We start from the raw sequence: 14,456 nt of genomic DNA, 5'->3' as shown, positions 1-14,456 counted from the left end.
AGACCAGCAGCGGGTAGTAGTCTGTCGGGTGCACCAGTTTGGGGAGCTCTCTAGCAATATCCTTGATCCGGGCTCCAGGTAGACTACAAACTTCCCTAAGATGAGGGTCAACTCTGCATATTGGGCCCTCTGTTCCTTTCAGAAGGGAATTTCCTATTACAAGCACCCTTCTCTCTTTCTTATCAGAGGCAGTCTTAAGTTGTGAAGTCAACCGCCTCTTCCTATGTGATCTTGTAGGCAGGCTTGGCACCACCTCCTCAACTACCTCTTCTTCAAGATCCAGGGCCTCAAACCTATTACGGAGGGGCACCTGGGGAGACAAAGCAGGCAGGGAGGGGGGCTGCCCGTGACGCCGAACCGGAATACGCTTCCAACCCTCGTAGTCTTTTAGGTCCCCTACCTCTGCCTGACAGCAACAAGGGTGGGGCCGTCTCAGGACTTCCGCCTCTGTCCCAGAGGGCAGGAGGTCCATCTCCTTTTGGGGGGTACCTCCCTGGGACCTTTCCGACTGGCACATCAGGTTGTTACTCCACCAGTCGATCTCTCTTTCGCACTCCCTGATGGTCCTCAGCGTCTCAACCTCCTCCTTAAGTTTCACAACCATGTCAAGCAGATCTTGCACCTGCTCACACCTCACACAGGTGGAGTGCTGGCCTCCCTCCCCCGGCAGCAGCAGGCTCTGGCACTCCCTGCAGCCGGAGACCTGAACAGCCACCATTCGGGACAGAACCTCCTCAGTCTGTGTAGCCACAGTCTGTTTGAGACAAGCTCTCCTCCTGGAGGCGACCATGGTCGTCAGCAGTCTGGGATGCTGGCAATAAGTTAGAGGGGCTGACAAGTGACAAGTGCTCTCTGCACCCTGCTGCACAAGCTACCAGACCCGCTGCTGCAGCACAGTGTGGGTGGGACTCACCCGCTACACAAGCTGGTTGCTCCTCCCTACACCTGGTGGGCAGTGACTAGTCGCTGCCCTCCCAAAGGATTTTTCAAGGCAAGGGGAGGGGGTGTGATCACCGTCACCGTGGGAACGCCCCCTGCCATGTCAGCCGCTCTCTCGCAATGGCTGCCGGGGCTGCAGGGATCGGGACTCGCCGGGAATCACGCTGTCCCTGTACGTTTCCCTCTGAGCTTCCTAATCTCGGCTGAAACTCGTGGTCGGCTGAACCCCGCCGGCTCCGGCTCTCGCTGGGCTGGCTCCGATCAGCTGACTGTGATAGGCTGTGTCTCATCTCCATGTGCTGGATTTGGCTCTTTTGTATGCACACCAATTAAAGAATCCTGGTTTTGGGATAACAGTTGTAGAGTACCAGATGAGACACTAATAAAAGCCTTGCCCAGTCCAGCTTGCTGCGGTGGCGGGGGGGGAGGTGCCGATTGGGCTCCAGCGCGCACTGACCTGTTTTGTCAGTGAGACCCAGCGGTGCCTCCACCAGGCTGAGCAGTAAGCGGTTCAAAGGTGCAATGCAAACGATACTGTACTCAAATGTGACTTAAATTTGGAATTCTGGGGTTTAATGCTGTATTGTAATTAATGTTGTTCTGCAGAACTTTGGAAAATAATGGGTGAAGTATGGTACTGTAAGTTAATTTGCTAATTTTGAGACCAGAAAAGAATTTAAATTGTTCAATTCTGATTCGCATTGAAAAGAAAAAACAAAAACAAAAACCAAACAAAACAAAACAAAAAACAGAAACAAAACACCTAAATGCTATGATGGATGTGAACTTGGTATTGTATGAGGTTGTATTTAAAAGTTGCTAGAATATGAACTGATTTGGATCGAGGAAAATGGAATAATGGATTGATGTTCAATATACTGTTTTTTGACATCTGTAAATTGTAAAAGGCAAATGGGACCGAGGAATGTAACGACTGTTGAGCTAATTGGAATTGCGTATAAAGTGTATTATGGTTGGAATTAAATGGGAAAACAAAAAAGCAAAATATCCCAGGCCTGTGTCAAGCTGCAAGATAAACTCAGCTCATTGTAACTGAGGAGTTTGCCAGAGCCTCCCACTTCGTACCAGCAATTATGCCACCTGCATGGCCTTGGCTAAATCTGAACTGCAGCAAGAAGAGAAAGAAAAAAAAAAAAAAGAAAAAGGAAAAACCTGGTTGCCCTCTGCTAAGCAGAGAAAGGAGGGCTTTACTCCCCCCGCTCTGTCTTTTATTTTTTTTCCCTGAAGTGTTATCATCCATCCTTGTTGTGGCACTGCGTTGCTTCTCAGCTTTGAATCAGGGGTTGTTGGTGCTGTTTCTTTTTGCTTCAGTCTTGTTTCCTAGGTGTTGGCACATCTGGGGAGAGAGCTCATCGTTTTACCTCCTTGCCGAAGTCAGTCTTTTCACACTGGTCATCTTTAGGGGGTCAGAGTGCTCAGTGCTTCTCTGGGTCAGACTGGTACTAATTTGGGTGTGGAGTGGAGCCAGACTGGTTTGATGTGGAGTTCGAACTGATTTGTTTTCATGCTGGGCTGGAGATCCTGCCATCTCAGATGGGGGCGAGAGGGAGGTTTTATTCCCTCCCCCCAGCAATGTTACTGCTAGAGAACTGTAATACTGCATGAAGGAGTCTGAGGGTTGAAATTTAAAGGCATTGCCAGTGGATCCATAGTTCTAATGAAGCTGGGAAATTAAACCAAATTTTTTTTTTAATAGACTTATTCTGTGGTAACTAGTTGTAAAAGACTTCTTAGTAAATTCACTGTGCTAGCTTTTGAGGCCATTGGAGAGAATTAAAGAAAGGCCTTTTTGTGAGACCAATGGAATGCCAAATTTGGAACAAAGTTTTACCATATGAATTCTTGTATTTGCCAGAAAGCCCTATACCTCTCTTGGGTCAGGATTTGTTAAGTAAATTGTAAGCTCAAATAACGTTTTCTGAGAATTCTGTTTAGTTGCATGTCCTACAAGAAGCTGCTTGGATGGTGCAAATCTGCTTGCTGCAAGTGAGAAATCTCCAAGGAAATTTGGAATGCTGTATTTCCACTAGTATGAACAGCCAATGTTTCGATAAAGCAAACACTACACTGATAGAACTGAAACAGGACTTCAATCTGGTAAGGGAAAACAATATCCAAGAAATACGACAGCCAAAATGGAGTTAGAAACTTTGAGGAATAAATTTATGACAACCTTACAGGCTGACTGCATTCGATTGGACTTGCAGATTTGTCTGTTTATAGCTACAACATAGAAACAACCTGTGGCTATTGTGGGACAGTATGATGAGAATGCGAACAGACTGATATACGGATTGTTACTCTGATCAAGAAATGCGGGGAATTAATTTAAGTCTTAATAGGCCATGATCCTTTTGTCATGTATGTACCATTTGTGATATTTAATTTTGATTTTTTTATTTACAATCTATGTCCTTGTAAATTGCACTAGCTGGTTTTCTTAACAGCACAGCTTTTGGCATGCATAAATGTAAATTGCTGCAGAACCTGCAAGTCTTTAACATCAGGTCACAGACCATACTTGTATCTGGTCTGATCCTACATACTTGCACAGTTTTTGTTGATGGTTCTGGGAAGTCTCATAAAGCTGTAGTGGTCTGGTGTGAAGATAACAATTGGCATCATTCTGTAAAAATTATTGAAGGTTCAACCCAATTAGCAGAACTTGGCGTAGCTTTACATTACTTTGAGCTTTTTAAGGAGGAACCTCTAAATTTGATTTGTGATTTTGAGTACATAGTCAAGGTCCAACGCAAGTATCTGATTCCAAACTGGTTTGTTTTGGTTTTTTTGTTTGTTTGTTTGTTTGTTTTGTTTTGTTTTGTTGGGTTTTTTTGTTGTTTTGTTGTTGTGGTTGTTGGGGCTTTTTTGTTTGTTTGTTGTTTTTTTTTTTTTTAACAAAAAGGGGGGAGAAGTAGGGAAAACACCACAAAACCAGTTGTCAAAAGCATTGTATGTGATGAATCACTTATATCTAAGTGGTGCAGCCCAAATTTGCCCTGTGATGAAACACTTTGCAAGTATGACCCAAAAACATGCTAAATCAGAAAGAACCTACATTAGTTATGGTCAAATCACTAGTTAATGGTCAATGGAAAAGGCCACATCAATTGATAACCTGGGGAAAAGGCTATGCTTGTGTCATTACAGGCCAAGGATCGAAGTGGATTCCCGCTAAATGGGTCAAGCCATGGATGAATAAAGACAACAAAGATTCAACGGATGCAGACGGACAGGAGGGAGATAAGTTGTGAGGACTGTTTCAGATGTAAACCATGGATCCTAATTCAGTGTTATGGATGCTCACAGACCTGGTGGTCTAGAAGCCTATTAGCAAGCAGGTGGTGTACCTTCTGTGGAGAATGGTAATTCGAGCAAACAGCAGGAGAGCCAAAAGGGCGATATTACACTTAGATAGTCAGTGCAAAAATGAGGTAAAATTATGAGACATTCCTACCATACTATCTACTGCACTCTTTCTCCCTAGTCTAGCAGCTGGTAAAGCTTTAGGAGACATATCAAAGTTAAGCTATTGGTGTTTTAAACAGGCTAATCTAACTTCTGAGATACTAACTCAATTAATAGTAGACGTTGATGGTATTAGGCATACTACTCTACAAAATTGCACAGTTATAGATCTTTTACTTTTAACACTAGGTCGTGGTTGTGAAGAATTTGAGAGAATGTGTTGCATTAACTTGTCTGATCCTTCTGAATCTATTCATAGTACTTTAGACAAACTAAAACAGCACGTTAATAAGACTGTCATAGTAGAATTAAGGTTTGACAAACGGTTTAAAAGCTTGGAAATACGTGGGTAGTTGTTTGATCTTATTATGTAAGGCTTAGCTACATTATATGTAACTGTAATCATTGTTGTTAATCATATGTTGTACGCTGCAGCGTATTTCAAAGATGATTCAGCGTGTTGTAAACAAGGCCTGGCTGGTTCAAAATCAAAAAGGGGGAATTGTGGGAGATTTGAGGGATTTTCTTGAAGCTAATGTGTGGATGGGTTTCTATTAGATGGAGATTTATTTTTGAACTAGCGAAAGGAATTTCAAGGCCACCTCGAAAGCTGAAAACAGGACCTGCTGTGGGAGTGAGGCAGTTCTACAATAACAGGGCCTCAACAAGACGTAAATCAACAGACCTATTAGCAGTGAGACTCAGGCGCGTGGACAGCTCGTGAACATGGACAATATCCAATCAGCTAACGCATGCTTGGAGCGTGAACGTGTGATGAGGAAATAACTGCATATATAAGGAGGCTTGTTTCTGTAATAAATGGCTTCGCTTGAATTCATATTGGATTGTATGGAGTCCATGATTTTTTGCCCACGCAAGTAAGTATGTTTTAAACAGATCTACAAAACATCAACCTCACTGCTCATGTAAATAAGTTTTTAACAGGTAACTTCAGTACAACACCTAAACCTACCTTATCTTTGGACTGCTGTGCTTGAAGAACTGCAAGAATTTAGGTATCATAATATTGAGTGGTCGGTCCAATACATCGCTATCTAAAATTTCAGCAGAATCTTCACATATCTTCTGAAGAGCACCAAATGCACCCTGTTTTTCAAAAATAAATAAATCAATCAAACAATCAATCAGTCTGTTTTTTTTACATTTGAATAAAGCAACATTTTAAGTTTTGTACAGAACAAGTAATTTTTAGCACAACACCACGGTAAATGTAGCTAATTAACAAAGTAAATGTAGCTAACTAAATATGGAGTTAAAACATCCTTAAAGGCTTTTTATTTAAGCACTTTATACTGTCATCTCTAAGCTCTCAAGCTGAACGAATCTCTAATAGATAAGTGGTAATTTTAACTTCAGCATTCAATGCTCATTTATTCAATCATATTTTTAAAAAAGCTTATAAGCAAGATCTTATTTTAAAAACAAATGACAAGTTGCAGAAGCATCCAATTTAATTTTATATACAACTTTATTTCCTTTCATGGTTTGTTATAGGGCAAAACAGAACTCTGGACATGATGGTAAATATGAGTTTCATTTTCAAGTTTTTTTTTTCTTAAGAAAGCAGCACTAAAACACTATATAGCAGCATGACATCTTGGACCACTGTCATATCTCTAAGGAAGTAAGAGGCCAGCATGGAAATAAGGAACTCCAGTCAAACCCAGGTGGAAGAAAGATGTTTATGTAATGTGGAAAAAGGGACAGACTACCTGGGAGGAATACAAGGAGGCTGTTAGAGTATGCAGGGATGCAGTGAGGAAGGCTAAGCTCCACTTGGAAGTAAATCTGGCTAGGGATGTCAAAGATAACAAGAAGGGCTTCTTCAAGTATATCATCAGCAAAAGGAAGGTTAGGGAAAATGTAGGTCTGCTGTTGAATAAGGAGGATGCCCTGGTGACAGATGATACAGAGAAGGCAGATTTACTGAATGCCTTCTTAGCTTCCTTCTTTACTGCTAAAACTGGCCCTCATGTATTCCAGACCCTAGAGAAAGAAGAGAAAGTCTAGCAAAAGGAAGACTTTCCCTTGCTTGAGGAAGATCAGGTAAGAACTTGTTACACAAACTGGACATCCACAAATCCATGGGCCCCAATGGGATGTGCTAAGAGAGTTGGCAGATGTTATTGCAGAGCCACTCTCCATCATCTTTGAAAGGTCCTGGAGAACAGGAGAGGTGCCTGAGGACTGGAGGAAAGCCACTGTCACTCCAGTCTTCAAAAAGGGCAAGAAGGACGACCCAGGAAACTACAGGCCAGTCAGCCTCACCTTCATCCCTGGAAAGGTGACTGAACAGCTCATTCTGGACATCATCTCCAAGCATGTGGAGGAAAAGAAGATTATCAGGAGTAGTCAGCATGGATTCACCAAAGGCAAATCATGTTTGACCAACCTGACAGCCTTCTATGACAGTAAGACTGGTTGGGTAGATGAGGGAAGAGCAGTAGATGTTGTCTACCTTGACTTCAGCAAGGCTTTTGACACTGTCTCTCACAACATCCTCATAGGAAAGCTCAGGAAGTGCAGGCTGGATGAATACACAGTGAGATGGATCATGAACTGTCTGGATGGCAGAGCTCAGAGGGTTGTGATCAATGGTGCAAAGTCTGGTTGGAAGTCTGTAGTTAGTGGGGTTCCCCAGGGGTCAGTGTCCTGCCTAGACTAGAATCCCCAGAAAGTTTTAAGAACAGTCATAGACCTGGACACACTGGAGGACTGGGCAGAGAAGAATCTGACAAAATTCAACAAGGGCAAGTGTAGGGTCCTGCACCTGGGGAGGAATAACCCCAGGCACCAGAGTACAGGTTAGGGATTGACCTGCTGGAAAGCAGCACTGCAGAGAAGGACTTGGGAGTTCTGGTCAATGACAGGTTGACAGTGAGTCAACAATGTGCCCTTGTGGCCAAGAAGGCCAATGGTATCCTGGGGTCCATTAAAAAGAGTGTGACCAGCACATCGAGAGAGGTTATCCTCCCCCTCTACTCTGTCCTGGTGAGGCTGCATCTGGAGTACTGTGTCCAGTTCTGGGCTTCCCAGTTTAAGAAGGATAAGGAATTACTGGAGAGAGTCCAGAGGTGGGCTACAAAGATGATTAGGGGTCTAGAGCACGTTTCTTTTGAGGAAAGACTGAGAGAGCTGGGTCTGTTCAGCCTGGAGAAGGCTGAGAGGGGATCTCATCAATGTTTATAAATATATCAAGGGACGATGTCAAGAGGATGGGACCAGACTCTTTTCAGTGGTGCCCAACGATAGGATGAGGGGCAATGGGCACAGACTGAAGCATAGGCGGTTCCATCTGAATTTCAGGAAAATCTTCTTTTCTTTGAGGGTGACAGCACTGGAGCAGGCTGCCCAGAGAGGTTGTGGGGTTTCCTTCTCTGGAGACATTCAAAACCCACGTTGATGCATTCCTCTGCAATCTACTCTAGGTGAACCTCCTTTAGCAGGTGGGTTGTACTAGATGATCTCCAGATGTCCCTTCCAACCCCAACTATTTTGTGATTCTGTGATTATTTTATACAAAATGCTTCACACACTTATGGAGACAGCATCAATTAAAATTGTGTGACCACAGATTTTTACTTTTTAAAAATGAGACAAGACTTTTTTCCAGTTGAGCTGTTATTTATTTTCCTTCATAAACACTGAACAAAAATGTTCATTTAACACTAGCCTGATATAGCAATGACAGATCACAGAATCACAGAATGTTAGGGATTGGAAGGGATCTCAAAAGATCATCTGGTCCAATCACCCTGCCAGAGCAGGAACACCCAGATGAGGTTACACAGGAAGGCATCCAGGCAGGTTTTGAATGTAGGAGACTCCACAACCTCCCTGGGCAGCCTGTTCCAGTGTTCTGTCACCCTCACTGTGAAGAAGTTTCTTCTCATATTTAAGTGGAACCTCCTGTGTTCCAGTTTGTACCCATTGCCCCTTGTCCTATAATTGGTTGTCACCAAGAAGAGCCTGGCTCCATCCTCGTGACACTCACCCTTTACATATTTACAAACATTAATGAGGTCACCCCTCAGTCTCCTCACATCACATTTCCAGATTAAGTCATAAGAAGAATTAACAACACTACTTTTAAGTAGGAGAAAATTCAGGGTCAACTCGATGATGCCTAAAAGATTTGGCATCACAAAGTGGTAACTTTAGGATGCTTCTCAGCTGAGATGCTATGACTACAGTCTTATTCTGTTTTTATGCAGAGAAAACAAATTTATTTGAATGAACACTAAGAACATGGAATGCACGTAGAATAAAAAGTATTAAATTTAACCCAGTGTTCTCTGAAGAGATTATATACATGCATATACACACACAAAATACTATACATACATATAGTATCTATGAAGAGAAACAAGAGAAACAAAAAAAATAATCAAATTTAGATGATAATCCATTTCAAAATAAGTCTCCTTACCTCACAGGTATTGTAATCGTCAGAATCCAACAGGCTGCAAAGCTTTGGTAAGAGTTCAGGCCAATTCTGTAATTCCCCTTTTGAAGCAATCGTTGTTATCAGAATGCCTAAGTAAATCAGAGGAGTAAAGGAAATAAGATCTCATATCTTCACAGGTTTCACACCAATTTTTCTCATTTTACTCCTCTCAAAGATCTAAGCAGTTAAGAAATTTCTCATTTTATTAAGAGCTGGCAAGCATAAAAAAGGAAGTACATTAAATTACAATTGGTATTTGCAAGTCTTTGAAATGCAAAGGCAGGTTGTTCCTTCCTGCTACTATGAAGGGCTGTCCTGGTTTAGGTTAAAACAAGACCAATTCTCTGTTAGTGAATTTTCCTTTCAGCTATGTTCTTCTAAGTAACTGCATTATCCTGAAGTTGGCTGCATGTTTTTTGGACAGTGTCTGCTCTGGAGCTGATAACGGCTGATATTTACAGTTTTACTGAGCTAAGTGTAGCAGTGGTATAAAGAAGAGGCCCAGGTTTATCCTTATTGCTATAGCAGCCAAAGTTGCTGATAAATTTTGTACGTCCCATAAGTGAGAGGGGCGTATCTGCAAGGAGGAGCGGACAGAACAAGTGATCCAAACTGACCAACTAGCTATTCCATGCCATCCATGTCATACACTGTATAAAACTGGGAGATCACAAGAGTCTTGCTCTCTTTGTCTATGGCCAGCATCTGAAGAGGACCCTGCCTGTTCTCCTGCCTGCAATCCTGATCCTGGTTCCAGTCTGTGCATCCCTGAATCCAGTTCCTGTCTACAGCTGCGTCCAGTCCAGAACTTCTGGATGCCTGCCCTGCAGCCTCTGGCATGATGCCAGCTCCCACAGCAGCAGGCTGCTGCTGCCGTACCCTGGGGAAATTCAATATTGGTTTTGTATATTTTGCATTATTTTCTCTCATTATTAGTATTATTAGTAAAGCATTTTTAACTTTCCAACTTGTAAGTCTCTCTCCCTTTTCTTCCTATTCCCTTTCGTCAGTGGGGAGGGCGGGGATTAATAGAGAGCATCTGCCACAGTTTGGTGACAAGGGCTTAGATATGAGAAGTCAAGCACAAAGTGATTCCAGTTCAGGAAATAATCATGCCCAAACACTGCAGGGCAGCTTCTGCTCTAAGTTTACTAAATACTATACAAATCTTGACCTCCAGTAAACATAGAGTATCTACCTCAAGTCACCTCCTCTTTATTATGATACAAAAGCATGAACATGGGAAGTTGTCATTCAAGAAACTTATAACCTAATGGTAAATTATGTGTTCACAGCTTTACTATGTTTATGCAAAACATTAAGGACATATTCTGAGATACCTACTAAGAGCTTACACACTATGGCAGGTCATTCAGTGATCAGCTGCAGGGGTTGGCTGATTCAGATCCAGCAAACAGATAGGACAGCCCAAAGAGTCACTAATTCCATTTCCAGCACATACAGAAATCTCAGGAACAACCAATTAGGTGACAGGAATGGGGAAGTCTGCTTATAAACTAGGACCAACTATAAGTCCATTTTGCCTCAACTAGTAATCTCCCAAGTGACAAGTGATGTAAAAAAGCTTTCCTAAGCTTTTTCATTGAGCTAATCACCATATATCCTTTTTCTTTGGAATAAAATTTTAAAATTCTTATTAAATATACAAGAATATAGGACGACATTACAGAGCAATGGACATTCTGGGCAAGACACAAAGATATTTTGCACTGTGTTTCCTTTGATGCAATAAGGAGAACCCAAGAAGACAATGGGCAAAAATGAAGACAGAAATAAAACACAATTTTACAGCTCCAGAAGTAGTTTGTATCCAGTTGTCTTCATAATTGCAACTGAATAGAAAAGACTCCCAAAAGCCTATGGAGATCTATGGAGTCTTAAAGACTATTTCTCCTGAATATTATGGTCCTGCAAAGAATATCAGATGCATTAATAGAAAATACATATTTTATTGTTGCTGGATATTAATGATCTGCTTTTTAAAAAAATTAAACTGAACTTCATAAACAGAACAAAACAAATGAATGTTCTTGCCTCCTAGATAATGTACTTAAATTGCAAAATTGTCTCCCTGACTTAGATCTGGCACAGGTTTGCAGAATTAACACAAGTTGAGAAACAAACTTAAGAATGAAATTCCTGGAACTCCTCTGGATCAACATGTGAGAGAAGTCATAAGTCTTAAAGGGCTTGGTAGTTTTGGAAAAGAGTTGGTTTAAAATCTTTTCAAGATCCTAGAAGTTTTCTGAAGATGACAAGTGGTTTGTCTGTACTTGTAACACATGCAAGCTTTCACAGCTAAAGGAAAGACTATTTGAAAACTACTTTAAGTGTTCTTCAAAAAGGCTTATCCTAGACAGCAACAGGATAACCTAGGAGGAAATACTTCCAGATGTGTAGGCAAGAAGCCACTTGAGGCTATCGTCCCCTTGCAACAGAAGCACATGCAATTCAGACCATACATGTAATTACAAGCTTTCTGTAAAGGTCTGTAGAGAAGCCATTTAAAGGTGTGCTATTTTTTTAAATGATGAAGAGACACTTTGGTGGGGACAAAAACAAATAAATAAATAGATATCAGACTATCAAGAACTTAAAGAGGCAATAGGTATAGAATTTGAAGCTTTGCAAGAGGTTTTAAGAGCAATAAGTAAACAGCTATATAAAATAAAGTTTTAGGCACTTAGGTTCATGTTAAAAGAAATCTACATGGGCTTCTAATGAGCTTCATTTCCTTTCAAATGTGAAATATTTCCCACCCGCCTGCTGCTTTAGTTGGCTAGCAGGGAACAGAAGACACCAAAGATTTGCCTTTGTGGCTTTCTCTGCAACACAGAAACAAGGATGTCAGAGAAATAATCAAAGAAATAATCAATGTAGTAGCTTGCAGCTTTTTGACAGGTTTGGGCTAGAGTTAACAGTTAAATGAGGCCTTTCCTTCTGACCAACATACTAAGCTGCAAGGTTAGAAACTGGAAACTGAAAATCTTTATAAAGGTGGCCCTTGATTTATTATGAACTTAATTACAAATCAGTATTAGAGAATCTGCTGATATCTCACTTGACAAATGTGAAATCTAACAAGTACAGCAGTTGACCTAATTGAGCAGTAAACACATTGATACAGGGAATTAACAATTAATTAACTAACAATTAACTAATTAACACTTAAAGAACTAACACTTAAAGATACTTAGAGAGCTAACCCTTTAACCCACATCACTATTGCCTAGCCTTGCTTAACTCTGTGTAACTTATTGTATGAGAAACAGGACTTCACTGATGCCTTGCAAAAATAATAATCCTTGGGTGCATCCTTGGTGCATCCTTGGGTGAACTAGATAACAGAAACTTGGGCACAGGACAGGAGATATGCCAGTTTTAACCAGCTCAGCAGTCTGAGACCTAACCAGCTCATCACACTGGACCAAAGGTGACCGTGTACAGAGAAGAGGACCTGGGTTCACGATCACTGCGCAGCTGCAACCAGGAGGAGCCGGAGGTGGAGACTATGGAAATGGTCTCCCGGAACTCATTGTAATAAGAACCGCCTTCTCGGGGACAGGTTATGAATATATACAGGCATTCCTAAGACTTTCATGAATATGTAACACTTTACTGCATTTAACCAAGCTCACAGCTACTGTAAACACACACAACTGGGGCGGAGCTATCCCGTATGTCCAGCGCTGTAAATACATATCTTCTTTACAATCTTAAGGGTTGTAAGGTCATTTCTGCGCCCTGACATGAGAGAACAGACTCCAGATGGATGTCAGAAATTGTTAAAAAAAGAACTGTAATTGTAATGACAGTATATTTTATGTCACTATTCCAATTACATGCAACTCCAGTTTATAGCATCAACTCTACAATAAAAAAAACTGAATGTAAAGAAAAATCAACTATGTTTCAGTACTTTCATGTCAATAACAGGACAGGAGAAAGGTTGGGGGTTTTGGGGTGGTGGTTTGCTTCTGTAGCTCCGAAAGTTGATTTCTGAACTTCTTGATTCTAAAAAGTTGAACTTCATGACAAAATTTCCCCTGCATAGGGCAATCATTCACTTCTGCAATGAAGCTCTCCAGTCCTGCCACTACTCTTAAACACTCAAACTATTTCCCCTGCTTGCTTTTAAGCAGGGAGCTACTCTAAGGTCCTGCCTAGACTAGAATCCCCAGAAAGTTTTAAGAACAGTCATAGACCTGGACAGACTGGAGGACTGGGCAGAGAAGAATCTGACAAAATTCAACAAGGGCAAGTGTAGGGTCCTGCACCTGGGGAGGAATAACCCCAGGCACCAGTACAGGTTAGGGGGAAACCTGCTGGAAAGCAGTACTGCAGAGAAGGACTTGGGAGTTCTGGTCAACGACAGGTGGACCGTGAGCCAACAATGTGCCCTTGTGGCCAAGAAGACCAATGGTATCCTGGGGTGCATTAAGAAAAGTGTGACCAGCAGGTTGAGGGAAGTTATCCTCCCCCTCTACTCTGTCCTGGTGAGGTCGCACGTGGAGTACTGTGTTCATTTCTGGGCTCCCCAGTTTAAGAAGGATAAGGAATTACTGGAGAGAGTCCAGCAGAGAGCTACTAAGTGGGCTGGAGGATCTTTCTTATGAGGAGAGACTGAGAGAGCTGGGTCTGTTCAGCCTGGAGAAGGCTGAGAGGGGATCTCATCAATGTTTATAAATATCTCAAGGGAGGATGTCAAGAGGATGGGACCAGACTCTTTTCAGTGGTGCTCAACGATAGGATGAGGGGCAATGGGCACAGACTGAAGCATAGGAAGTTCCATCTAAACATGAGGAGAAACTACTTTGAGGGTGACAGAAAACTGGAACAGGCTGCCCAGAGAGGTTGTGGAGTCTCCTTCTCTGGAGACATTCCTGTGCAATCTACTCTAGGTGTACCTGCTTTAGCAGGTGGGTTGGACTAGATGATCTCCAGAGGTCTCTCCCAACCCCGATCATTCTGTGATTCTGTGACAGACACCTCCTAAATAGATGCATTTATTTCCTGGTAAGTTTGTGGGTCCTCAACACATGTAGTGTCTTTTTTTAACTTGAATCCATATTTCAATGTTGGCACAATTGTTTTTAAAACCTGTACCACACAGCACAGAGAGGTTCCACACTGTTACTCATTTTGGGGTTAAAACAGGGAAAAGCTAAGTAAGAACACAACAACATGTAGTTACCATTTGGTCTTGAATCACAGTTCTAAAATAGACTTTACTGCCATCTTCATCGTCCTCAGTGAGCTGACTTCTGAGAATGGGATTAATCAACTTGTCTCCATCTTGGCCAAAAGGCATCAGCATTTGTCTGGTTAGTACCGGATGCCAGAGACCACAAAGGCTGCATTACTTCTTCCCTGATGTTATTTTGATGTACTTGCTCATCTTCATCTCAAAATTCCAGAGATCTTATTTGCGGTTGGCTCATTGAATTGATAGTGCTTGAACAACAAAAATGTGCATGCATCTCAAAGAGCAGCTATGACTAGTACATGCCAACTCATATGCTAACAAGGCAGCCTAGGC

The 14,456-nt window shown here is 41.9% G+C and overlaps 1 protein-coding gene across 8 annotated transcripts in view; it reads right to left on the bottom strand.

Moving 5' to 3' along the window:
• Nucleotides 1–14,456, bottom strand: part of LOC135577087 (transportin-1-like) — a 111,410-nt gene that overhangs the window by 40,578 nt on the left and 56,376 nt on the right. For all 8 annotated transcript variants that reach the window (XM_065044780.1, XM_065044783.1, XM_065044781.1 and 5 more), the window contains 2 exons: nucleotides 8,879–8,985; nucleotides 5,402–5,535 (listed from right to left, as the gene is read on the bottom strand). In XM_065044780.1, the coding sequence (XP_064900852.1) occupies nucleotides 5,402–5,535; nucleotides 8,879–8,985 (241 nt within the window). The remainder of the gene's footprint in view (nucleotides 1–5,401; nucleotides 5,536–8,878; nucleotides 8,986–14,456) is intronic.

Source organism: Columba livia, chromosome W, assembly GCF_036013475.1.
Source record: "Columba livia isolate bColLiv1 breed racing homer chromosome W, bColLiv1.pat.W.v2, whole genome shotgun sequence".
In the NCBI taxonomy this organism is placed as follows: Eukaryota; Metazoa; Chordata; class Aves; order Columbiformes; family Columbidae; genus Columba; species Columba livia.
This window is presented reverse-complemented; position numbering and strand designations above follow the sequence as displayed.